The following is a 26,330-nucleotide window of genomic DNA, read 5'->3' on the forward strand; positions in this document are numbered from 1 at the left end:
TGCTGGGATTACAGGTGTATGCCACCACAACTGGCCTAATCTTTTTTCCTTAAATCACAAAGAAACAGAACAGATATATTGGTCTAGAGTAGGTAACATACACAATATTAAGAAAAATGAAAACTATATTAATTCCAATCCTGCAAGAGTTCAACATTTTATCTTTAAAAGGTCAATCAAGTTTAACATTTTTATTTCTCCAGTAAAAGCAACTTCACAATCTATTAAAAATAAAATTCAACTGCATTCAATTTGTTTTTTCTATTAACGCAAGCATAAAATAAAGGACAATTGTATGTAAGTAAATGTATAATTATGATATATTGACAGACTAAATCAAGTACCTAAATAAGACGTTAAAACGTGAAAATTTATAGTCCTTGTACCTTTTCTAAACTGATAAAATACAATCAGAAAAATTAAAGTTAAATAACAATTAAATTGTTTTCTTACTGCAACCTGTGATTTATTTTATTTAATTGAAAATGCTTGGTTTCAATTAGTAATTTCTGTAAAGTAGCACTCCTTAAATAAGTTACTAAAAATAACAATATTGGATCATTGACCTTTCTAATTTCATCTTAAAAAATTAAAACTGTCATGATAAAAAAAGCTATAGAATTTGTCTGTTTATTCTAGTCCTAAATTGATTTTTCTAGAATTTTAATAGAGAATTTTCAGCCACAAATAGTTATTAGTTAGTGTATATTGTAATTTAGTGTACTTAACCAAATAATAAACACTTCAGTGGAATTGTTTTTTTCATTTTGTGCTATATTCTTCTGCCTGGACATTTTTTTTTTTTTTTTGGTACCGGAGATCGAACTCAGGACCTTGCGCTTGTGAGGCAGATAATGGCACCACTGAGCTAAATTCCCGGGCCCAGACATCTTTAATAGCAGTCACAAATTCTATCTTAATTACTCAACCTTTTAAAACTAAATACTGCTGACTCAACATTTTCCTTCTACTTCTAGTATTCAATTTAGATGTTTCAAGATCAAATACAGTAAGTTATCAAAAATTTGTTCCAAGAACAGACTTTTCATAAAATCTTAACAGATTTAAGAACTTTTAATTGCAAAATACAAATAGAAAGTAATAATACAAGAAACTACCTTGAGGGTTAATACCTGGGTGTTAGAAAATTAGGCCTAAGATAAATACATTTTACTGTAATTATTTTTATGCATAGGGTCAAAATTCTTATTTTAAATGATATATTGCCATTTCAGAAAGGACTTCCCAAGAGAATTTTAGTAATACTCTTTTATGCTGAGTGTATATTTGGGCAGATACAGTTTAGCCTGAACTCTCCTACAATTACTTATTTGATAAACATAAATCTATATGAAAGATAAAAATAACTAAATCAGTCTTTATAAAAAGTTCAGTTTTCAATAATATCTGTAAATGTATTTTTGTAAACTATATTAGTGAGATCTTCAGTATGACCACAGAAAGTGTATGAATCTTCCAATTTTGTGGGGTGTATTCAGTGTACTGAAACTTAGCTGAATTTAAAATTATTACTAAGCACAAAGCAAGTCAAGTACCATAGGTCAGTATTTTGAATCTCAGTAAATTAAATCTAAAAGAAATGTTAATACAATGTGATACATGTGTGATGTTTAAAGAACAACTTGAATATTGAATTTAAAAAAGTAATTATATTAGGTAGAAGCACAGAAATCTATGAAAAGATTAAAAATCATTACTGCTAGAACTGATCATATTAGTAAGTGCAAACCCAAAGGATGTGAGTCTTGGGTGGAAGAAAAAGTGTATTTTTCATATATTCTGATTCATTCGGGATGAAAACCAGCCATGTTGTAAAGTGAAAAAGAATTATACTCTATCATTCTATAACCATCTCCTTTGCAATGCTTCTAGTGACTGTTCTAAAATAAAACTTTTTTTTTGGTACTGGGGATCGAACTCGGGTTCTTGTGCTTGTGTAGCAGGCGGCGAAACCACTAAGCTAAATCCCCAGCCTGCCTAAAATAAAACTTTAACATAAAAGATAATAGTATTAAATGTTCATGGGTGAAAAATATTGCTACCTAAAGTAAACCCAACACTGGACATCATATAGAGCAGAAAAATTTTATTATTCAGTTTAAGGTTATAAAAATGTTGTCTTTTTGCTTTTTCCCATAAATTTTGTTATCAGCCAATTTCTGAAGGTTTTAAGTCAATCCAGAACTTTAAGAAGCATTAACGATCCCTTCTGTAGCAAACCATGCATTCTATATAGTTCATCAATATTAAATATTACTCTTCCAATACCAAGGGATTTAAATACCATGAAAATGATAGTAATCTCCATAATCTTAAAAGCTAGGTGAAAGTAATGTTTTCATGGTCCAATACATTGCAAAATGTGACCAGGTCACTAGGCCAACATATTAATGTATAACTTTAATAATTTCTAGCAGCAAAACACCTGGAATAGCCAATAACAAATGTTTTTACTAAATTGTAGATTAATTTCTTTGTATGAAATAATTTTTAAAGTATTCTAAAATACTGTTCAACTGCACACAAACATGAAAGATATCAAAGATCTTGTTTATCTCCACTTTTCTCTGTAGAATCAGGTACACCCAGAACCTTATTAGTTTCAACAAAAACAGATTCAAAAGCAGCTTCCTGTTCATCCAAAGATTCAGCAGCCGTGGCTCCTTTAGTTAGTGTTGGGCTGGTAAAAGACTGTTGCTGCTTGGAAATTTTACTTGCTTCCACTGTTTTTCTACCTCTTCTTTTACCAAGAATCTTAACATAATTTGCAGGTATAAGTCCTGTTGTTTGACCATCAACACTAGCCAGAAGCCAACCACGAACTTTGGGTTGTTGTTCTGATGGGGGAAAAAAAAAGAGCCTTGTAATTGTAACATACTTTGGAGGTCCACCATAATATTAATGATAAAATATATTATGTAAAATCTGTAACACTTTAATAATAAAATATATGAACAAGTAGTAACACAGGTATATTGAAAATCAACTGCTGGGTAGCCTAACAGTTCTGTGTCCTTTTTTTTTTTTTGAAGAGATGAATTCTGCTGTTACCCAGGTTGTTCTTGAATTCCTGGGCTCAACTGGTCATCCTGCCTCAGCCTCCTGAGTAGCTGGGATTACAGATAGGTACCACTGAGCTTGGCTTCAGATCCATTCTGATAATTTATATTTTTTATTTCTTTATACCCTGAAGAACATAAAGTTTATATCAGTTGGTCTATTCATTAGGTATGGAAGTTCAGTCCTTCGTAAGTTGAAAATTAAAATTAATGTTTCATATTTTAAATTGGAATCTAAGAAAGGCCTATTTCATTCCTTCTCAATAATAAGTTGGGGTAAGTATAGAAAATAAATGTAAACATTTTTTTTAAAGAGACGTGGTCTTATTAAGTTGCCCAGGCTGGTCCTGAACTTCTGGGCTCAAGCAACCCTTCCCTCCTGCTTCAGCCATCCAAGTTGCTGGTGTTACAGGCTCACCACTGCACCTGGCTTTTAAATATATGTATACCTTTATGCAGCGTGTGTATATGTGTGCATGTGTGTGTGTATGTGTGTGGTACTGGTGGCTGAACCCAGGGCTGCCACAGTTGGTTATTTCCTTAACCCTTTTAAAATTTTTTTGTTTGTTGTTGTTTTGAGACAAGTCTTGATATGTAGTTCAGGCTGGCCTCAAACTCCTGGAGATCCTCCTGCTTTAGTCTCAGTGCTGGGATTACAGGTGTGCGCCATCATGCCTGGCTCCTTTTTAAATTTTTTTTTTTTGTACTGGAGATCGAACTCGGGACCTTGTGCTTTCGAGGCAGGAGATGGCACCACTGAGCTAAATCCCTGGCCCCTTCTTTTTAACATTTTTTTTTGGTTTTTTGGTACCGAGGATTGAACTCCGGTCCTTGCACTTGCGAGGCAGGCGGTGGAATCACTGAGCTAAATCCCCGGCCCCTTAAATTTTTAATTAATTTAAATTTAAATTTTTAAATAGGATCTCGCTAAGTCTACATTGCCCAGCCTGGTCTTGAACTTGCCATCTTTCTTGCCTCAGACTCTCAGAGTGCTAGGATTAGAGGCATCGCCATCATGCCTGGCACAGTCAGCTTTCTTTACATACTTAGTTACAGTGTAAAATTCATTCCATATGATTGTGATAAACATTCCTGAAGATAGTGGATGTTAATTTTAATTCAAGATGGGCAAGCCTACTGCGCAAGCGCAAGGACCCGAGTTCGATCCCCAGTACCAAAAAAAAAAAGACTACATTCTCAAGATGGGCAATATCTTGAAGACCCTAGTTGTCTCTAGCTATACGACAAAAAGTTAAAGGCAATACTCTAAGCCTAAAGTAAGAAAGATTAACGATAGTTGTATATTTAATTCCATTTCCCCATCTATTTTATCCATATCTTTAAAAAGCTGCTTAACTGTTAATTTTTAGATCAACAGTTTAAATTAGGACTCTTATGCTTAATATTCTGTAATAAAAGAGGTCAGACATTTAAATTAACCATGTCTACAATTCATTTTACTCTAAATGCTCAAAAATACTTTCCTTAAGCAAAGGAGGAAAGCAAAGAAGTAAAGCCAAAGTGTTAAGAGGCACTCTTAATTTAAGAATAATGAGACATAAATTTTATTCTGAACTATGATGCAACTGAAAGCCTTCTTGGCTTTATCCTTTATTTATTTTTATTTTATTAAAATTTTTTTTTTTTTTTTTTGGAGACAGGGTGTCACTATATAGTTCAGATTGCACTTGAACTCACTATGTATCCCAGGCTGGCCTTAAACTCATGGCAAAACTCATTGCCTCAGTCTCCTGAGTGCTGGGATTACAGGTGTGCATCACCACACCTGGCTTTGGCTTTATCCTTTATTTAGATTAACTGGAAAACAATTATCAGTGTTCCTGTCTCTAACAAACCTTAAAAATAAATCATTCTTTTGAGATCCAAAACAGTAAATTGTTATATTTATTAGAAGACACAAGTATAATACATAGAAGTATGCTTCAAACTTTTCCAATGATAGGGCCAAGGATAGCTCAGTGGCACCACGACTCCCTCACAAGCACAAGGTCCTAAGTTTGAACCCCAGTAATGGAAAAAAAAAATTCCTTGAGTACAAACTTTTCCTGTGATCAAGGTATTTTTGTGCTGTGTAAAGTGACTAAAAGCAGTGAAAGGCTGAAGCTTCCATTAATAGCTATTCCCATGGAAATATCAGCACAAGTAGTCAAAAGGTTCTGAAGTTAAACAAATCTAGACTGACAGTTCAGTTCTACCTTATCTTAGCTTTGTGAAACTAGACAACTTAGTCATCCTGAGTCTCAATTTCCTCATGTGCAATGCAGGAGCAGGATAACAAAATGTGACTTTCTGCAATGATTGTGTAGTCCCACAAAAATTTAAAAAACAAAAACAAAACCGTCCCAAACTCCTTGTCATCCTCACTAGGCAAAGATGAAGGAAAAAGGTATTTTGTGTGAAGCCATTAAAAACTATTAGTGACCTGGCCCAAAAATAAACCAGAGATGTACATAAATTTCTAAAGTTCTCTAATACTTCATGACAGTAATTCTTTTTTTTTTTTTGGTACCGGGGATCAAACTCTGGTTCTTGCGCTTGCGCAGCAGGTGGCGAAACCAGAGCTAAATCCCCAGCCCTGTGACAGTAATTCTTAAAATATTCATGATGGACTTCCTGAAGTAAATACTATTCAAATAATAAAAAAGTTATGGACAGATAAGAATCTGTAGATGATACTCAATAATTCCTTTGATTTGCTACATTTAGTACTTCATGGTTTTGTGTGGGGATTAACAGAGTTTGGAATTCAAGTGTGTTGAGTTTAGAAGAGACTATACTGAGATTTTCCTTATCTCAGTGAAATATTATTGGAATTATTTTCTTGGGGTTTCTCTGACTGCTTTAGATTTGGAAGGTTTAAACTGACATAAAAGAAATTCTAGTAACTACCTCAACATTAACAATGAGCAAGATCTTTTGTTGCAGTTTCTAATATTAAAAATTTACAAATATTAAAAATTCATAATTTGTTACCTTTGAGAGCTAAATTTAGCATATCACCAGCACGGAATGAAATTTCTTCTTCAGACATTGCAGCAAAATCATATTCTGCTCTAGCAACTACATGGTCATCCTCACCACTTGCCCAGTTGGTGTTTTCTATAAGCCAAATCAGGAATTAAGATTAGGTTAGTAAAGCTTGCAAAAGGAAAAGGCAGATATTTCACTGGTCATTACCTGTATATTGGATACATTATTTGCCAAGAGAAAAGTCTTCCCCTTTTACTAAGTGAATCTTTATAGAAACAGATCCTATAACCAACACTATGTTAGGTAAACATGTTTACTATTATAACTCTTATGAACTTTTTCCTTTTCTTTAAGATCCAAATGCCTGGTCCTTTACTTTAAGCCAAGGGTTGGCAAACTTTTTCTGTTAAGAGTTAGATAGTAAATACTTTTTTTTTTTTTTGGTGCCGGGGATCGAACTCGGGTCCTTGCGCTTGTGCAGTAGGCAATGAAACCACTGAGCTAAATCCCCGGGCCTAGACAGTAAATACTCTTGACTTTGTAGGCCAACAGGCAAAATAAGGTATAATATGTGGCCACTTATACAATGAGAGAAAAGGAAGTTCTGTATATTTTTTGATAAAATTAAAAAAGTTCTTTTTTGTGGGGGGGCAATATAGTTCTACTACTAAGAATGGAAAATTCTTTTTTTTTTTTGGTACCGGGGATCGAACTCAGGACCTTGTGCTTTCGAGGCAGGTGCAGCACCACTGAGCTAAATCCCTGTCCCAAAGAAAGGAAAACTCTTATCAACTATTATAAACTACCAGTGTCAAAGGCAAACTTCATTTACTCATTTATAAGCTCACAAGAGCATGAGATTTCATTTTCAGGTTCAACTGCAAATATTCATTTGTTAATGCTAATTTGTGATGAGATTTGAGGTACTTCATTTTTGTAGTTCTTTTCGGTTTTTTTTGGTACTGGGGATCAAACTCAGGTCCTTGTGCTTGCTGGCCAGGCAGTGGAACCACTGAGCTAAATCCCCAGCCCTAAACTATTCCCCACAGTTTTGCAGGTTTCTGAAGCACCTTTTTTTTTTTTTTTGGTACTGGGGATCGAACTCAGGACCTTGCACTTGAGAAGCAGGAGCCAGAACCACTGAGCTAAATCCCCAGCTCTGGTACTTCATTTTTTTTTTTTTTTGGTACTGGGGATTGAACTTGGGTCCTTGCGCTTGTACAGCAGGCGGCCAAACCACTGAGCTAAATCCCCAGCCCATGGTACTTCAGTTTTGAAAATGTCTTTTCACACAAGCAGGTACTACTAAATCCTGGTATCAATTCATGAGCTTGTGGTTTTAATTACATATATTTGTGGTTCTAATTAAGCTTATTCACTATTTGGGACATTAATAGACTAGAATATAATTCAGCCAAATTTTTCTCTTGATTTTGCTTTTTACCATATCATTATATTACAAATTAACCACTTCTAAATGGAGATTATATGGAAGGTCCTTAATGGCACAGTTAAATGAATCCTGAAATATGGAAATTTCCTTTGCATTTGCTTAGAGGTTCAAAAACTACCTCTTGCACTGTAGCTTGAACTTAGAACTTATCTACTGCAAAGGTGGGAGTAGAAATCTTGAGTTAAAGCAGCATGACAGTGGTTGTAATTCAAATAATGTAACTGTTATCAAAATAACTTTATTCCAGCATAAATAATTCATATAACCACTGTTCTGTTTTATGGTTTTAGGTTAAATTTGTTAAGAATATTATCAAGTCTGTAGTAAAAGCTGATTTCCAAAGCCATTAAGTGTTAAGTGCTTCTGGTCATTTGAGAGATGCAAATGAAAACAAGGCTGAGATTCTACCTCACTCCAGAAAGAATGGGTGCTATCATGAAATCAACCAATAACAAATGCTGGCAGGGCTGTGGGGAAAGAGGAACCCTGCTCCACTGCTGGTGGGAGTGTAGACTGGTGCAACCACTGTGGAAATCAGTATGGAGATACCTCAAAGAACTAGGACTGGAAGTCACATTTGACCCAGCTGTTCCCCTACTGGGTATTTTCCCCAAAGAATTAAAAGAATCATACCACAGTGATATATGTGCACCCATGTTCACAGCAGCGCAATTTGAAATAGCTAAAACTTGCAAACAGCCGAAATGCCCATCAACTGGAGACTGGATAAAGAAAATGTGTTTTTAAAAATAAAATGGAGTACTACTCAGCCATAAAAATGAGAAATTAGAGACATTTATAGCTAAATGGATGCACACTGAGACGATACTCTTAAGTGAAATAAATAGGACACACATGTAAATACCGAATAGTTTCTCTAGTGTGAGAAACTGAAAGTGTAAATAAGGACTAAAAGGTATAATAGATGTGAAGCAGGAAGAAAAGGGGCAAAGGAGAAGTGGGAGGGGTAGGGGAAAGGAAAGAAGGGAATGGAATTAATATGAGAAAATGGAAAAATGGAAACAAAGTCTTTGTAAACAGGGAGGGATGGAGGGGTTGAAGGGAGGGCAGGGGAAGGGGGAAAAATAAGAACCAAGAGAGATTATGTAAAGGTACCAATTTCCAATGATGAATATCATTATATTGTATACTTAAAATGTACCAATGATTAGAATGAATAATTGATAATGCAAAATAGGAAGAAAAGGGCCAAAGGGGTAGGGGAAGTGGGAGGGGTAGGGGAAGTGGGAGGGGCAGGGGAAAGGAAAGAAGGGAAAGGAAAAATTATGAGAAAAGGAAAAAATGGAAACAAAGTCTTTGTAAATAGGGAAGGGTGGAGGGGTGAAGGGAGGGTTGGGAATGGGGAAAAAATAAGAACCAAGATACATCATGTAAAGGTACATGCTCCCAATGAGAAATGTAAATGTATTGTATACCTAAAATGTACCAATAAAAGAATTTTAAAAGAAGTGTTAAGTGCTTAATAATAGTGACTGAGGGTGATTCTGTTGATAAAAATTTCAATCTTTGCCTCAATTTCAAAAAAATAAAACTTAACCTTTGTCAAGCCACTAAACTGCTGTGTGGTAGGGAGAATAGGATCTTCAGCTTCTACATCTGATAAAAACTCACATAATGGTTATAAGAATAAATGAAGTTTACCTTTGATATTACTGGTTCAGTAATACCTGATAAATTCAAATATTTTCTGCAGTGTCCCTGCTGATGAATAAAATAATGATTAACTTTAGACTTAACTGATTCCTCAAATAAACAACTGAGCAGTATCAGTATCTGTTGGGTCATCATGAGCCAAGGAAAAATCAAATAATTTGCCTTGTATTTATTTTCCTTTTCTAAAGTTCTGGAGATTGTGCCCAATCTCTGGCTCTGCTCATGTTAAGCAAGTGCTCTACCACTGAGCTATACTCCCTACCCCTTATTTGCCTTGATTTTACTTGTCTACATTATTCTAAATGTTGTCACTCTTAAGAACTGTCTTACTGAGGCCTCTTAATTTACTTTCTCTGGACATATTTCTTTGGTTGGTGGAATCACTTTTGTTGACTAGCTGACAAATGAGTCTTTTAGAAATTTATTTTGGTTACAGCTTCATTCTCACCCCATTTTTTAGAGACGGGCTCACTATGTGGTTCAGGCTGGTCTTGAACTCACTACGTAGCTCAGGTTGGCCTTGAACTTTTGGTGATTCTACTGTCTCAGACTCCCAAGTGCTGGCTTGACAGGCATGTGCGACCAGGCCCAGCAAGCTAGTCTTGAACTCACTACGTAGCTCAGGCTGGCCTTGAACTTTGGTGATTCTACTGTCTCAGACTCCCAAGTGCTGGCTTGACAGGCATGTGCGACCAGGCCCAGCAAGCTAGTCTTGAACTTGGCAATCTTCCTGCCTCAGCCCTGAGTGCTGGGTTTACAGGTGTGTACCACCATTCCTGGCTCACATTTTCTCTTTTATACTGATAGGAAGTTTGCTGTGATTATATTTCCATTTTTAAATTTTCTTTTCTTTTTGAGTTGGTTTTCTGTGAATAGTGCTCATCTGATGATGTTGGTGTACATTATACTCATTTAAATAGCTATAGGGTCATTTCATATTAACACAATGCTTTGCCATCTAATTCAATAACAAAATAATCCTTAAAAGGATGTTACATAAAGAATCCTTTCTTGTGCCATGTACACACTCACAATAAAAAAATGATGGTATAACAATGAATGTGGCACTCTATATGCTGTCAAGTTATTAACTGAGTTATAAAGCTTTGTAGTGTGTGTGATATAATGAAGAGCCTCACATATGGCCTCGGCAAACCACTCAACTTGTTTACTATACAAAAGCAGCCCCAAATAACATGTACATGAATGAGGTGGCTATGTACCAGTAAAACTTTATTGACAGACATTGAAATTTGATTTCACCTGTAACAATTTTTTTTTTTTTTTGAGAGAGGGTCTTGCTATGTAGTTCAGACTGGCCTCAAATTTGCAGCGATCCTGCCTCAGCTTCCCAAGTGCTGGGATTACAGGCATGCGCCACCATGCTCAGCTAATTCTTCTGAGTTTTAAGATTAAAAACATTCTCAGGTCTAATTTCTTAAAATGATAAAGCAAAATAAAAAGCTGAAAACCATGCTGACTATTCTTTTTCCCCCCACCTTCATTCACTGCTATTCCTTTTTTCTTTTCACATCTTCTGACTTTCCTTGGCTCTTATCTCCTCATTTCTGTCTCTTCTATTCTACCAAAGTTACTGGAGCTTAGTAAGCTCCAATTGCCAATCTAAGATATTTTTTTAGTTCTTGATCTTACCTTGCATCATTTATCATCCTTCTCCTTTTAAGTTCCTCTATCCATCTTTGGTTCTCAATGTAGCAATAATATGGTTCTACTTCTGTTCTTGGTGATTTCCATCCTAAGCTCTCTTTTCTGTTTTTCTACCACAGTAATATAACCCACTATTTCAACTGTCAGTTCTATATGGATGAATCACATATCAGGTTTTTTTTTTTTTGGTACCAGGGATCGAACTCGGGACCTTGCGCTTGTAAGGCAGGTGCCGGAACCACTGAGCTAAATCCCCGGCCCCATAAATCATTTTTTACTCCTTTCCTAAGATCCTGTCCTGATATTTACTTTTGTGGTACTGAGAATTAAACCCACAAGTGCTCATTTGAGCTACATCTTCAGTGTCCTTTTAAAAAAATTTTTATTTTGAGAGAGGGTCTTACTAAGTTGCCCAGGCAGGACTTGAACTTGAAATCCTCCTGCTTCCGCCTCCCAAAGTGCTGGGATCACAGGGGTAAATCATTATGCCTGGCTCTGTCTTGCCTTTTAAATTCTCTCTGAAACTTTCTCAAGCTCCATCTGAATGTCCTGCTGGCTCTTTTTTATAAAACCTTTTTTTTTGGTACGGGGATCGAACTCGGGTCCTTGCGCTTGTAGGGCAGGCGGCAGAACCACTGAGCTATAAATCCCTGGCCCCACATCAAACTCAAACTCAATATGACACAAATCACTGTATACTTCCCTCTTCATCCTCTGCTACTCTCGATTTGCCACAGCCACACTGGCCGACTTTCTGTTCACATGACATGCTAGGCACACTACCACTTAAATACCTCTGCAACTGTGCTGTTCCCTATGCCTCAAAAGACTTTTCTCTCAAATAGCTGCAGGGCTTGTTTCCTCACCTCCTTTGGGGGGGCCATTCCTGACTTTATGTAGCACCGCAACCTCTCTTCCTCCTCCTAGCATTCCCCAACATTCTTCCTTGCTTTGCTTTTTCTTCCTATAGCACATATTTCCTTCTGACTTACTATATAGTTTACTTTTCTTTAAAATTGTCTCCCACTATTAGATTGCTAGAAAGGCAGGATTTTAAAAATCTGTTTTATTCACCATTATATCCCTAACCTCTAGAACTGCATCTAGCATGTATTAGACACTGAATAAACACTGGTTGAATAAAACATCCTTTTATTAACCAAAATTTAAAAGCTAAGGGCATTTTGTTTCCTTTATTCCCTTTATGTGTCACATCTAACCAGTGACCAAGTCCAATGAATCCATTACATCAGTCCTGCTTCTCACACCCTAATTTGGACCTTCATTGTCTCTTACCCAGCCTAATGCAAAAGCACTATAACTGATGCCCCCAGATTAATATTAAGCATCTTCTAGATGTCAGATTATTAGATATTATGAATACAAAGGTGAAAACCCAAACCCTTTGTAAATCTTACCATCGAATTGCAACTTGTTTTAACCACCACTGATATATAATAAACACTTCAGATATACTGAATTTTTTTTTTTGGTACCAGGGATTGAACTCAGGTCCTTGTGCTTGCGTAGCAGGCAGTGAAACCACTGAGCTCAATCCCCAGTCCCCCTTTTTTTATTATTGTTGTTTATAGCTGGGACTCAAATCCAGGGCCTTGAGCATGCTAAGAAAGTGGTCTACTACTGAGTCACTCTCCCAGCCCCCAGACTGAAGTCTTTAGAGACCATTTATATTCATCTCACAACATGCTTAAGAAAAACAAAAAACCATCCATTCCTTACTAAATGAAAATTAAGACTCATAATGGCAGTTAAGATCTTCCACTCTTGGCCTTCAATCTAATTTCTTACCCTTTTTCTTTTCTTTTTTGGTACCGGGGATCAAACTCTGGTCTTTGCGCTTCCGAGGCAGGTGGCGGAACCACTGAGCTGAATCCCCAGCCCCTACCCTTTTTCCTTACTATCCTATTCGGTACTATACGACAAGTGCTGAACAAATTTTCTTTTTTTTAATGTACATATTTTGTTCAAACTGTTCCATCTCCCCAACAGTCTCTTCCTTTTCTCATGGTCCTGGAGGCCCAAATTTAGGGCCTCACGCATGCTAGGTAATCAAGTGTGCTACATTGAGCTACGTTGTTGGCCCTTTTTATCCTTTTTCTAATGAAGTGTTACCTATTTTCCAAAAATCTAACCTAGATGCCATTTCTTCCCAGATACCACAGCCAAAAATGTTAGTTTCACTTTTCTAGCTCTGTGTAGCAGTTGACATGGGTATGGAGTTAATGTTTCTGGTTCTGTCTTATTAAATGTCTTATTAAAGTCATGTGACTTTGGACAAGTGATTTCTCTGAACCTCAATTTTCTTGTAAAATGAGGCCAATTCTTATTATTATTTCTGGGCTGTTGAAACAATTACATGACATTAAAATACACAAAATATCTAGCACAGTGTACTGCAAGAAAAAAGGCTCAAAATACCATATGTGCCTGCCCAACTGTCATAAACCTTACCAATCTTTCCTCTTTTAATTACCTATATACCATATGTGTCTTAACCACTCCCTCCCAGTAAATTTTAGAAAAATAGGGATGATTCCTTATACATATATCTTTGTAGGCTCCATAGTACCAAATTCAGTACATCCTAGAGCATAGTTAGGTAATGTGTACAGATGAACAAATAATACATAAATCTTTGTTACATTCTCTTCTCCTAGTTTTAAGTGCTTAACAAAATAACACTGGATCAGATAGTAAATAAAAATGAATATGTGGCGGGGATTTAGCTCAGTGGCACTGTGCCTGCCTTGCAAGCGCAAGGTCCTGAGTTTGATCCCTGGTACCGCAAAAAAAAGAAAAGATGCTAATTTAATAAATCTATTCTTAAGATTTCAAGTTGTTGCATAGCTTCTGAATTAGTTCTTCTCTTCTTCTTACCTGTTACTTCATCACTGTAGGTAGACAGCAGTTTCCAGATGAGATAAGGACCACCAAGGATAACAGCAAAGAACAAGAATATTGGCCAAGATTTGGCTGAGTTAACTGCTTGGTCCTCAGCACCAAGGCAAGCCACAGTTCCTTCACTTTCTGCCCACAGGTCCTCATTCTCAGAGCCTCTTCTTAAACCCATCATCCGTTGTAACCGTCTATAAAGATATCTTATAGTCCTTACTAATGCAAAAGCTGAAAAAACCTTTGTGAAGTGTATTTTTAGTCGGGAAAAGTGATTTGCTACATCCAATACAGCCCTGAAACTGTTATAGACAGCTGAAAAGGTAGCATCCATCATCATACTGACAGAGGCAAACGCATGTACAATACTTTCAATGGACTGAAATGCACCTCTGCTGCTTTCTTCAGCTTGCTGAACAAATCTACTAGGTGGAAGATCATCTACACGGAAGCGATTATAGCCCAAATTATTATATCCATAACTATAAGGGCTATAGTTTCCATAAAATGAATTTCCATAGGTGCCATATCCAGAAGAAAATGAACTATAAGCAGGTCTGAAAGTGTTCAAAGTACTGCTTCCTGTCTGCTGTGATGGCCTTGGAAGAATAGGTGGGGGCACTCTGGTAAGTGTGGGTTGTCCAGCTCTTGTCAATAAAGTAGGGCCCAAGTCAGGAGATCTAAAATGAAAAAAAATTCAAAATAGTTATTTAAGTACACAATTCAATTCAAAGTAACTATTAAATATCTACTATATGTCTACTGTCATGACAGATTCTACTGAAGATGCTGTAGGAGCATAGTCACCCATCTGTGATTCTGTTTTCCATGGTTTCAGTTACTCACAGCCACCTGTGGTTACCACAGTAGAATAAGATATTTTGAGAGAAAGAGACCACAATCACATTGTAATGTTTTTTTATCATTTGTTATTGTTGCTTATCTCTTACTATGTTTAATTTATAAATTCAACTTTATCATAGGTAGGTTGATAATGGGGTTTGGTACTATTAGTAGTTTCAGGCATCCACTGTGGTTTTGCAATGTATCTTTGATGGTTAAAAAGATGACTAATGTAAGGATTAGTCTCCAATATCCAGTGCTTAGATGCCCATTGTTAAGATAAACTGAGTAAGATAAAGTAGCTTATTAAACTGCTATTTTGTTTACTTGTGCTGGCATTATTTAATATTATATTCAAGCTATGGTTTCATTTTAAAGACACATCCATTGTCTCAAGATTATAGGGTCAGGGATTTAGCTCAGTGGTTTTGCCGCCTGCTGTGCAAGTGCAAGGACCCAAGTTTGATTCCCGGTACCAAAAAAAAAATATATATATAAATATATATATATATATATATATATATATATATATTTTATATACATAACTATTTTTCCATCCTTGAATCTAAGAAGCACTATTTAATTATTAGTTTTATAATTACGTTTTAATATCTAAAAACAGAAGTCCTCTCACACTGTTCTTCAAATTCAAGAGGGTCTTGGCTATTGAGCCTTTGCATTTCCATATATTTTGCCACTAGAGCTTGGAGCTCCACATCTCTTCTGCACCACCCCCCCTCCAGTTTATTGTGATTCCGTTTGGGGTTATACTGAATCTATAGGTTAATTTGAGGTAAATTAATATATTTATATGACTAAGTGTTTCAATCCACAAACACAGTAAATGATCCATTATTTAGGCCTTTAAAAGATTTTTCTCAATAACATTTAAAAAAATAAGTCTCAATAATGTTTTGTATGTTACTGTGTGGAGGTGTTGCACTTGAATAGAAGTGATGACAGCGGGTATCCCTGTTTCATTTCTGACATCAAAGGAAAGGTTTTCAACGTGTCACCATGAGTTATTATGTTTGCTATAGATCTATTATAAATTTAGTAGTTATTTTTATTACTAATTGCTGAGTTTTTACCACGAATGAATGCTGAACTTTATTAAATGATTTCTCATCATCTATCAAGATGACTATATGCTTCTCCTTTATTCTCCTAATATGGTGAATTATATTAATCATCCCTCAGCGCCCCCGAACTGGGGATCAAACTCAGGACCTTGCACTTTTGAGGCAGGTGTGGGGCCGCTGAGCTAAATCCCTGGCTAATTTTCATGTATTTTATTTTTATTTTTTTGGTACCAGGGATCGAACTCGGGTCCTTCCGTTTTGCGAGGCAGGCAGCGGAACCACCGAGCTAAATCCCCAGCCCTTCCTGGCTAATTTTCAAATGTTAAAGTCACCTTACATTCCTGAAGTAAAATCAAATAGGTCATGATATATTGCTGGATTTGGCTTGCCACTATTTTGTTGATTTCTCCAGGGATTATAAGCATGTGTCACCAAGCCCAAGTGACTGTACTTAGTAAACAACGTTGAGATTAAGTTCACCCACTTAAAAGTGTAAGATACAAGGATTTTAAATATATTCATTGAGGGAGCTCCAGCAGGAGGAGAGGTAGCGATGTGCCAAGATGCCCAAGAGGAGGGTCAGCTCGGCCGAAGAGGTGGCAAAGGAGGGGCCAAGGAGGAGATTAAGAGGTTACAGGCTAAAACTGCTCCTGCAAGTGGAAACGAAGCCAAAAAAAGCAGCGAGAATGGATAAATCTTTGGACAAAAAAGTGCAAGCAAAAGTGAAAAGGGGAGCAAAGGGAAAACAGGCCAAAGTGGCTAATCAAGAAACTAAGGAAGATTTACCTTCAGAAAACGAGAAACTAAAAATGAGGAGAGCACAGCCTTTGACAAAGCAGAAGAGAAAGAAGCTAAGTCTGATTAATCACACATAAGTTTTTTAGTAGCTGTAGAAATATTTTTTTAAAAGGAGGGAATCCCATCTTATCGCATTTTTAAAACGTAAATGATTTTTTTAGGGGTGAAATCATTTACTGGTTGTTTATTTTTTTTTGGTACAACCAGAAAATAGTGGGGTATTGAATTATGGCAGGCGTTGTCTCGGGTGTCAGCTTAATATTCCATAGGTGGGGGTTAGTTTTATACTTGATCTTAGTCAAAAGGCCGAGAAGTGATAGGGGGGTTAGTTTTATATCCTGCAATACAAAGCATACTAAATGGCAATTTGGAGTCACAGTCATGCATTTAATAAGTCTTGTATATTTTAAATGACTTTTAGTCCCATGTTATTTTTAGTAGAATTGTTTCCTAAAGAAAACTACTTCCTGATCTTTGCCCTGTCAGAATCATGTGCAATCTATAACATCTTTGGTCGTGGTAGTCCAGTTTGCCTAATTTTGTTAATGTGCTATGAAAGATCAACAATTTCAGTATGTAGTGTATATGATATGAAATTGTCAATCAGTGGAACTTAAGAAATGCTTTATCAGCATTTGAAGATACTGGTACTTAATCCTCTTACAGAAAATTTGCCTCCAAATTTGAAGCTGGAAAGTCACTGGAATAACTGAAAAAGAAACAATACAGGGCTTTTTAGATTTTTGGTAAGTGTGTTAAGAATTGTGTACAAAGTGAAATGTCTGTACTGATCCTCAACACAACCAATAAAATCTCAAATACGGAAGACAAAATATACATATGCAATTATCATTATATTTAAAATCTGGAATTTTTTCATTATCCCAAAAAAGAAATCTCACCTTTTTAGGAGCCACTCCACATTTCCTGACCCACTTTCAATTTTTTTTTTTTTTGGTGGTATTGGGGATTGAATCTAGGATCTTTGCACTGGACTACATTCATAGCTATTTAATTGTTTTGTTTTTTTTTGTTTTTTTGAGACAGGGTCTTACAAAGTTGCCCAGGCTAGGCTTGAACTTGTATTCCTCCTGCCGTGCCTCAATGTCCCAAAGTGCTAGGATTACAGGTGTGTGCCACCATGTCCAACTCCTATTTCTAATCTTTGGTAATCACTAATTTACATTCTGTCTCTATAAACATGTCTATTCTGGGTATTTCAATTATAGTTGATTCTTGTTATTTAAGGTAGTATGTCCTATAAAGTTTTTTGTGAACTCTAATTTAGCCAATATTAAATCACTATTCCTAGAAGAAACAAAGGTTTAGATTCCTGCAAGTTTCAGGCCACATCATCAACCAAACAATACATTTACTTGCTTTACTAATCTGTTTGGCATTTCTTGACCTAATGAAGTTGACATATCAGGATTAATGGTCACACCTGCACTATGCATGTCCATGAATGACTATGAAAGTGCTGGGAATTGATTTTAGGTTAACAAATTTTAGTGAGTAGGTCAATTTAAAAATATGGAATCTACAAATAATGAAGTTTTAGAGCCAATGGTGGCTGCACCCTGGTGAGTGGAAGCGAAGGTTGCAGTGAGCCATAGGATGGTGGAAGAAGAACGCAGGAGGTGAGTTTAAGGCTCAAAATGGAAAATCATAAACCAGATGATACTCTAAAGGAAAATTTAATTGATATCATAGCGAGAAAGACTAACCAACTTCCAAAAACAGACAGGAGTCTACTTGAACATGGATCAACATATATTGGACTTAATGCTACTTTCTGTGGCCTTATAGCAAATAGTCTTTTTCGGTGCACTCTGCATGTGACAAAGGCTTATATAGCTGCTGGCTTACCAATGGAGGTGATCTCATTTTTGTCAACAAATGTCTCTTACACAAATTTTTTAAGTTTACCTTTGAGTACAGGTGATTTGATTGTGAAACCTGTACCATGACACAGGCTGGACTGGTTGGTTTAGTTTTGGTGGTGGGTACCCTGCTTTCTTGGCTATTCCTGTGAATGGTGCCCTAGCAGCCAAGTATCAATCAACCCTGCTACCAGAGAAAGGAAACATCTTAAGGTACTGGATTAGAATATCCAAGCCTGTCTTTAGAAAGCTGCTATTTCCCCTTTTACCTGAGACTGTGTTTGCAGCATATCTTGGGACTAGACAATATAAACTACTTATAAAGGCTCTTTAGTTATCCAAACTGGGCCTAGAAATTCACTGATTTTTAACCATATATGTACACAAAAATAAAATAGTGAAAATAACCAGTCTCTAATGATAAAAATAAACACACAGTTGTAATTTAGTACATGAGGTACAAGGCTATATAGGGCAACAAAAGGCTGAACCTTAGTAAAGGCTACCCACTTAAAACAGAAATAAAGACAGGAGTTGTACTCAATGGTAGAGTGCTTGCCTGGCATGCACGAGGCCCTGAGTTCAATCCCTAGCATTATGCCAAAAAGGAAGGAAGGAAGGAAGGAAGGAAGCAAGCAAACATAATTTCTCTGTAAAAAAACAAATAATGAGGCTTTATGTTAAATGAACTCATGATTTTTAGTGTTTTGTTACAGGCTTCTTTCCCTTAGCATAATGTTTCCAAGGTTTACCCACATCATGGCATGTATCAGTTTGGTTGAGCATCCCTTATTTGAAACGCTTGAGACTAGAAGTAATTTGGATTTTAGATTTTTTTCTCCAGATTTTAGAATATATGCGTATACTTAATGAGATATCTTTGGTATGGGACTCAAGTCTAACTATGAAATTCACTAATGTTTCATATGTACCTCGTACACACAGCCTAATAATTTCATATAATGTTTTTAGTGTACTCAATTTTTACTGAAACCATCACATGAGGTCACTTTGACTGGCTTGAGACAACATAGATTAATTAGTAAAGCATATTTTTTAGTGTGCCTGGGTAGGTCATAGGAGATTTCTGGCCCTTTTGTCTCTGGCTCTTCTGTGATTTTTTTTAGCTGTCAAGAGGTTAGCAGATTTTACTTACCATGCTCTTTGGTCATGATGCTTCTGCCTGGGAGCCAGCTGACACTGGACTGAATCTGAATCTGTTAGCCAAAATCAGCCACTCTTCCTTTAAATTGTGTGTGTCAGGTATTTTGTCCCAACAAGGAAGAGCTGACTAATACAGAAAACTGGTATGTATCAGGAATGGGGTCATTGTTGTTATCACATCTGACCAAGTAGTCTTTGGAACTGGTTTAAAGTGGGAGTTCTGAAAGGGTTGGAGAGAATGTGGAAGATGTGGAGAAGCCCTAAAATGCTGTAAGCAAAGCCTGATTCTGAAGGGAGCGCAGAAGACTTGAATGCTGACAGGAATGCAGACAGCAAAGATTGTGTTGATGAGGTTTCAGATGGAAATAGGACTCTAGTAGCAATTGGACTAGAGGTCATTCATGCTACATTTTGACAAAGAATTTGTTTATGTACTGTCTATGCCCTAAAATTTTGTGAGGCTGAGTTTAAAGGTGATTAACTGATCTGAGGGAGAAAATTTAAAGGCAGCCCAATGTTCCAGATGTATAGTGAGAATTGGCAGCAAACAGCTAGGTAAATACTTGAAAAACTTGCAGTTTGGCCATAAAAGAAGGTATGATTGCTGAAGAGATTAGTGCCACTAAAAAGAAGCCAAATGCTAAGCACTGTGGTTTACACCTGTAATCCCAGCACTCAGAAGGCGGGATCACCACGAGTTCAAAGCCAGCCTGTCACAAAGGAGGAGGAGATAGAAGGAAAGGGGTTGGGGGAGGAGGAGAAATAACCAGATACTTCAAACCAGGACTACAGGAAAGATGCCTTGAGGACATGGAAGAAATTAGTCAGACCCCACCAATCAACCGCTCTGGAGTGTAAAAGTGCAAATTCCTTTGACAGACTTTGCTTTGAGAAAAGGGCAGCCTAGCACCCTGTACCTTGCTTTCACAGAGCTCCCTAGTAAATTGCTTCCCCAGGATTCACTTCACTGTGCTCAACTGTCCAGGCACTGAGGGGCCACTGCAGCTACAGTTCAAAGGTACTGCTTGAACTGGTGGCAGACCTTGGCACCATCTATGTAATGCTGGTTTTACAGGGATGGAGAATGTAAGAGTTATAGGGTCATGGAAACTTCCACTCAGATTTCAAAGGAAAGCGTGGGAAGACAGGCAACATTTGACAGAGTCAGACTCCCTGCCAGCAGCCACTGAAAGAGGGATGTGTAAAACTATGGGAGTGAGGCCTAAGCTGTCTGTAATAGAGACCCAAGAAAGTTGAAGATCTCAGAAATGTAGAATGTCTGCCAAGAAAAGCTGTAAGTGGTAAATGGTGCCAGCCTAAGAGAGAGACTATGTGAGCTGCAACTGCCCAAGCCCTCTGGAACTCCTGTTTAACTGCCATGTGCCCTAAATGCCAGACACGGAACCACAGGATTTAATGTTTGCCCTGCTGGGTTTTGGTTTTACTTTAGTCTGATTCCTTTCAATTCCCCTATTTTTTCCTTTTAGAATTGGAATGCTGACCGTAATTTATTTTATCTTGGGAGCATGTAACTTTGTTTTTTGTTTTTTGAATTTTACAGGGGTTCACAATTAAAAAATTTTCCTTGAGTCACAGAGAAGATTTTGGACTTAAGACTTTTGAGTGATGTTAGGACTACTGTGATTTTGGGGAAAGAATTAGTGCATCTGTGGTTGTATGCAGGATAGTTACATCGTGTTAGGCTGAATGATGACAATTATTGTCTCTCTTTGGAGGTTAAGCATGGTTTAAAGAGATGTAACTCAGTGACAATCTGTAACGTCCTTAACTAGCCCACTGTTTTTATACCTGATTCTTACATGAGAGTGGGTGTAGGTGGGACAGATAGAACCAACAAGAAACCTGTTGTAAAGAGAGAGAAATGTGGAAAAAAGGAGAGAAAATACCTCTTAAATTCTTACTCAAATAAGCTCATCAAAAATGCCACAGGGGGACGGGGATTTAGCTCAGTGGTTCCACCTGCCTCACAAGCGCAAGGTACTGAGTTCGATCCCTGGTACCAAAAAAAAAAAAAAAGCCACAGATATGAAGAAGTAAAAACATTAAGTAACCAGGCCAATAAAAATCAACAATAAAAATTCATGCAAGGAAAAACTAATTTAAGTAAAACATCTAGATATGTTTACAGTTGTCAAATAGATAAAGGAATATCATCTGTGAAAATTCCACATGACATAAAACATGTAAATGTGGAAAAAAAGTCCATTAGAAATCTTAGACATGATGTTCATAGACACAGGAGCTATCTTGTAACTGTGAGACAAGAAGAAAATTAGTTGCTGTACACTAAAGAGTAGAGAGGAAATATAGAATTTGGGAATTTCACTTTAGGTTAATGGTAGTAGTCTAGGGAATCAGATTAACCCTTCAACTGAAAACAACTTGAAAAGCTAGAAAAAAACTAGAAAAAGATCTGTTTAAAGCATTAGAGAGCAAGACACTAAGCAATTTTATAGTCAAGATCCAGGAGGGAAAAAACCAGTTTCACATTTTGCAGTGTTTCTCTAGGGCCAATTGAGGAAGAGATGGCTGACAAGATGAGAAACTGGGCAGAGCTTTTAACAAACTCCCTGGGCTAAGGAGACAAGCAAGAGTTCTGAACTCTGGAGAGGACTATAGTAAGCCTGGCACTTTGGTGTGGGAACTTAGAGGGCTATATACTAGGAATAAGGGTGAAAAGGTTAACAAGAAATAGACCAGCCCTGGTAAGAACAACAGTTTCAAATCAGCTCAATCCTTAACTGGATTAAAGTAATCCTAGACTGCTATTCTCATGAGGTTCTGGTCAAAACTAAAAGTCCCTGAGGGGAAGATACCTCCTCCTAAGCTTCAAATTACCTTAAATTGTCTATTTACCATGTCTAGCTCCCATTAAAAAATAATTGGGCCTCCATGATGACAAAATTAATGTTTTAACAAAAAGACAATACAAAGAGCATAATTTATAGGGGATCCAGAAAATGTTATTAGACAAAGACTACAAAAAACTATGCTTATATTAAAAATGAAAGAAGAGAAAATTAAATTTTTTTTTTCAGCAGAGAATAGAAATCATAAAGCAGGGTCAAATGGGAATTCTAAAACAAGCAAAATAAAACACCCCAAACCACTAACCAACAAAAAACCCCCAAACTCCCCACAAACCAAACTATGGTTGGTTAGTTATAGGATACAGGATACATTACTGACATATATGTAATTTTAGTTTAAAGCAGTGAAGAGTCGAGTCATTAGGCAGAAGCAATATTTGAAGGGATGATGGCTAAAACTTTTCTGAAATTAATAAATGGCATCAAAGTCAGATTTAAGTATCCCTCTGAGTTCTATAAAAAATAACACAAAGAAAACCATGGAACCCCAAGAAAGTATGATTACTGAAAATCCAAAACAAAGAATATCTTGAAAGCAACCAGATAGGGGGAAAAAAAAGAGGTTCTTTTTAAAGTATATGGGGCCGGGGATTTAGCTCAGTGGTTCCACCACCTGCCTCACAAGCGCAAGGTCCTGAGTTTGATCCCTGGTACCAAAAAAAAAAAAAGTCAGAGGTAAAGTATATGAATAAGACAAGGATGGCTAAAACTATCAGAAAGTTGACAAAAAAAAAAAAAAGCCAGGAAAAATTTAGGTCCCTTGATGATAATGTTGAGATAACAGATCTCTCCACTTATTGCTAACTAAACAATAAATGTCTTTAAAGTACAGTATATTACTACTTGTAGCAGAAACAATTTGATATTGACATAATATTTAACAGATGAGATAGGAAATAAAGTGCCCAAAAATATTTAAAGGTATCATTGGTAAGGATTTTTCTGAATTAAAGAAAAGTATGAATCTTTAAACACTGTGGATAATGAGGAGAAAAGAATATGTATTCTTAGGACCAGGATTGTAGCTCAGCAGAGCAGCGCCTGCCTCAAAAGCTCAAGGCCCTAAGTTCAATTCCTGGTACCACAAAAAGAAAAAGAAGAAGAAAAAAAGAATATGTATATTTATATCCAATACAGCATAATAAAGCTAAAGAGGATTAAGGTATTATATAAAATCATAAAGACTAATAGAGGGAAGATAATTTACTTATAAAAGAACAAAAATTAGAAATAAATTTTTCAGACTATAAAATTTTAATACAAAACCAGAACAGTACAAAAAAAGTAACTTTTAACCTCACCTAGAAACATATATGCAAAGATCTTAAAATAACAAAACAGATTTTGAGGTTGTATATTTAAAAATGCAAGATAACTCATCATTAGAAATAAATAACTCATCATTAATGCAATAAATCACATTTTCATACTTAAAGGAAAATATATATAATATTAACAGACTCAGCAAAGCAGTTATAAAATTTTACACTTCTTAATAGAAATCTGAGAAAGGTAGTAAGAAGTTTGACAGGGTATGTATTGAAAACAAAAAGCGAATATCTCAGTACCAACACAATGATGCTGACTAATTCAACTGGCTTATTTTGTTTTTCTACTGGCTTATTTGTAAATAACAGGATTATCTACATGGCACTTAGGAGTTTGTCATCAGCCTGGGCAACATAGGGAGACCAGTCTTAAAAAAAATTACAAAGCTCTGTAATTTAAGACAGTATGGTGCTACCAAAAAAATAGACAAACAGATCAGCAGAACAAGTCAAAAAGTCCTCCAAACCATTACTACACATTTAGGAAAACCTGGTATAGGATAGATGGGATTATAAAATAAAATGGAATAGATTACTCAATAAATACTGCTGGGATGATCAGTTATCCACATGGAAAAATTGAATTTCCTACTTCACATTGATTTTAGTACATCAAAGTCACTTTTTGGTGAATTAAAGATTGGAAGACGAAAACTAGAACATTTAAATGAAAATATAAGCTGAATGTGGTGGTGCATGCCTATAATCCCAGCTACAAGGGAGGCTGAGGCGGGAGGATCAGAAGTTTGAAGGGCCACTGAGCAACTAAGAGAGATCCTGTCTCAAACTTAAAAAAAAAAAAAAGCTGGGTACGTTGCTCAGTGAAAGAGGACTTGCCTAGCATGCATGGGGTCATCGCTGTAATCCCTAGTACTGTAAAATTATAGAGAAAAAAAATTTCCTGCCGTAGGTAGAAGTGATTTATCTAAGACAAAAAGCACAGGCAATAAAATGTGACAATTTTTGCTATATTAAAATTAAAATATCTGTACAAAAATCGAACATAAATGTAAAGAAGGTGGCAAGTTACAGATTGAAAGATATCAATAAAAATATAAATATATAAAGTATTCTTGACCCAAGTATGGTGGCACACTAGAGGCTGAGGCAAGAGGATCTTGAGTTTGAGACCAGCTTCAGCTACATAGTGCTTTTTAAGACCAGCCTGTACTAACCAGTAGGACTCTGTCTCAAAAAGATAAGTACTCTTATAAACTGATAAGCAAAGAAAGTCAATAGAAAAGTAGGCAACCGTAAAAACGAATCTATAAAAATCATATTTTATATTATACTTTAGTATGTTTTTAAATTTTAGCCGGGGATGGTGTACACCTGTAATCCTAGCACTAGGGAGGCTGAGGCAGGATCGCAGTGAGTTCGAAGCCAGTCTGGGCTATCTTAGTGAGCTCAAGGCCAGCTTGAATTACACTAGGAGACCCTATCTCTTAATTAAAATAAAATAAAATAGGCAGTTAATGTGTTCAACTTATAGACCATCCACAGATTCAGAGCTCCTGTTTTAGAGGAGCTTCTCTAAATCTCAGCCAGAAACATTGCCTGAATTATTGCTAGCAAAGAACGCCAAGTATATAGGCTTGAGATCCAGTTGCGTAAAAGTGACCTCTTGGGCTTTCACCAACTTCTCCAGAGGTGGTAAACAGCTTTTATGAATGACTTTTGCTCTCTACCGGAACTGGGCAAACGCTCTCAACTGTCACCGACCGAGCGTACAGAGAGGGTCAGGCTGTTCTGCCACAGGGTCTGGCAAACAAAAACAGGGAAGAAACCGCCCCCTCTTCTTTCAAGCGCAGGCACCCTGACAAGCGCCCAGAAGCTCCTGAGGAAACGTCAGTACCAGACAAGAAACGACTGTCAGGGCTGGGGGTTTAGCTCAGTGGTTCCAGCGCCTGCCTCGCAAGCGCAAGGACCCGAGTTCGATCCCCGATAACAACAACAACAAAAAAAACAAAAAAAGAAAAAACAAAAAAAGAAACGACTGTCACAATTGAAACTCCCTCCGTAGGCGCGCGGACCCCAACTCCATCCCACCCCCTACCGGAGGTGGGATCAAGCTGAAGCCGGGACGCGACAGCCGCCCCGGGTAACGGCCTCAACCGCCTCCGGCCGAGTCCCCGCTCAGGCCCACCGAATTCAAGCTTGAAGAAAAGAATCCCACACTCACTGGAAAGTGGGGCCAGGTCCTGGTCCTGGCCCGGCCCCCGGAATTCGGCGGGTCTCCCAAGGTTTCGGGGGAGGCGGCGGCTGGGACGCCATCTCTCAGCCTCCGCTCCGCTCCCACTCCCAGCCGGAGCTGCTCAGGCCAGGGTACACTCGCTGAACGCGAGCCAGGCACAACGGAAAGAGCACCGAACCCTCCACCCGCCCACTCCTGCAAATCAGGTCATAGTTTGTGGTATTTAGCCAGCTGAGACCAGAGGGCGAGCAGATACCACCAATTCACGGGAGGAAATACTCTCTTTATTTGCCCCTAGACTAGTTTCCGTTCTAAACTTGAGGGTAAATGCTCATCGATATTTCTGGCGGCGGCTACAATGTCCTAGA

The 26,330-nt window shown here is 37.1% G+C and overlaps 1 protein-coding gene and 2 pseudogenes across 1 annotated transcript; 2 read left to right on the forward strand and 1 right to left on the reverse strand.

Moving 5' to 3' along the window:
- Window positions 1-2,087: 2,087 nt before the first annotated feature.
- Window positions 2,088-26,258, reverse strand: Pex13 (peroxisomal biogenesis factor 13). Its single transcript, XM_004867242.4, has 4 exons — window positions 25,951-26,258; window positions 13,765-14,459; window positions 6,075-6,200; window positions 2,088-2,858 (listed from the first exon to the last, which is right to left on the reverse strand). The coding sequence occupies exons 1-4, from the start codon at window positions 26,040-26,042 to the stop codon at window positions 2,560-2,562; spliced, it is 1,212 nt and encodes a 403-aa protein (XP_004867299.1). The 5' UTR covers window positions 26,043-26,258; the 3' UTR covers window positions 2,088-2,559.
- LOC147826950 (non-histone chromosomal protein HMG-14 pseudogene) lies at window positions 16,268-16,708 on the forward strand (annotated as a pseudogene).
- On the forward strand, window positions 18,102-18,749 carry LOC101700276 (transmembrane protein 126A pseudogene; annotated as a pseudogene).
- Window positions 26,259-26,330: the final 72 nt, after the last annotated feature.

Source organism: Heterocephalus glaber, unplaced genomic scaffold, assembly GCF_053883595.1.
Source record: "Heterocephalus glaber isolate CG9 unplaced genomic scaffold, H.glaber_assembly_v1.0 deba00001457, whole genome shotgun sequence".
NCBI classification, from domain to species: Eukaryota; Metazoa; Chordata; class Mammalia; order Rodentia; family Bathyergidae; genus Heterocephalus; species Heterocephalus glaber.

Bases quoted from the DNA above. Each gene is read 5' to 3' on its own strand.
- Pex13 (XM_004867242.4), bottom strand. From the start codon at position 26,042: ATGGCGTCCCAGCCGCCGCCTCCCCCGAAACCTTGGGAGACCCGCCGA. The intron at 6,201-13,764 runs GTAAGAAGAAGA...TTTGGCTTATAG, and splicing joins CTACAGTGATGAAGTAACAG to AAAACACCAACTGGGCAAGT. The intron at 2,859-6,074 runs GTAACAAATTAT...TTCCCCCATCAG, and splicing joins GCTAAATTTAGCTCTCAAAG to AACAACAACCCAAAGTTCGT.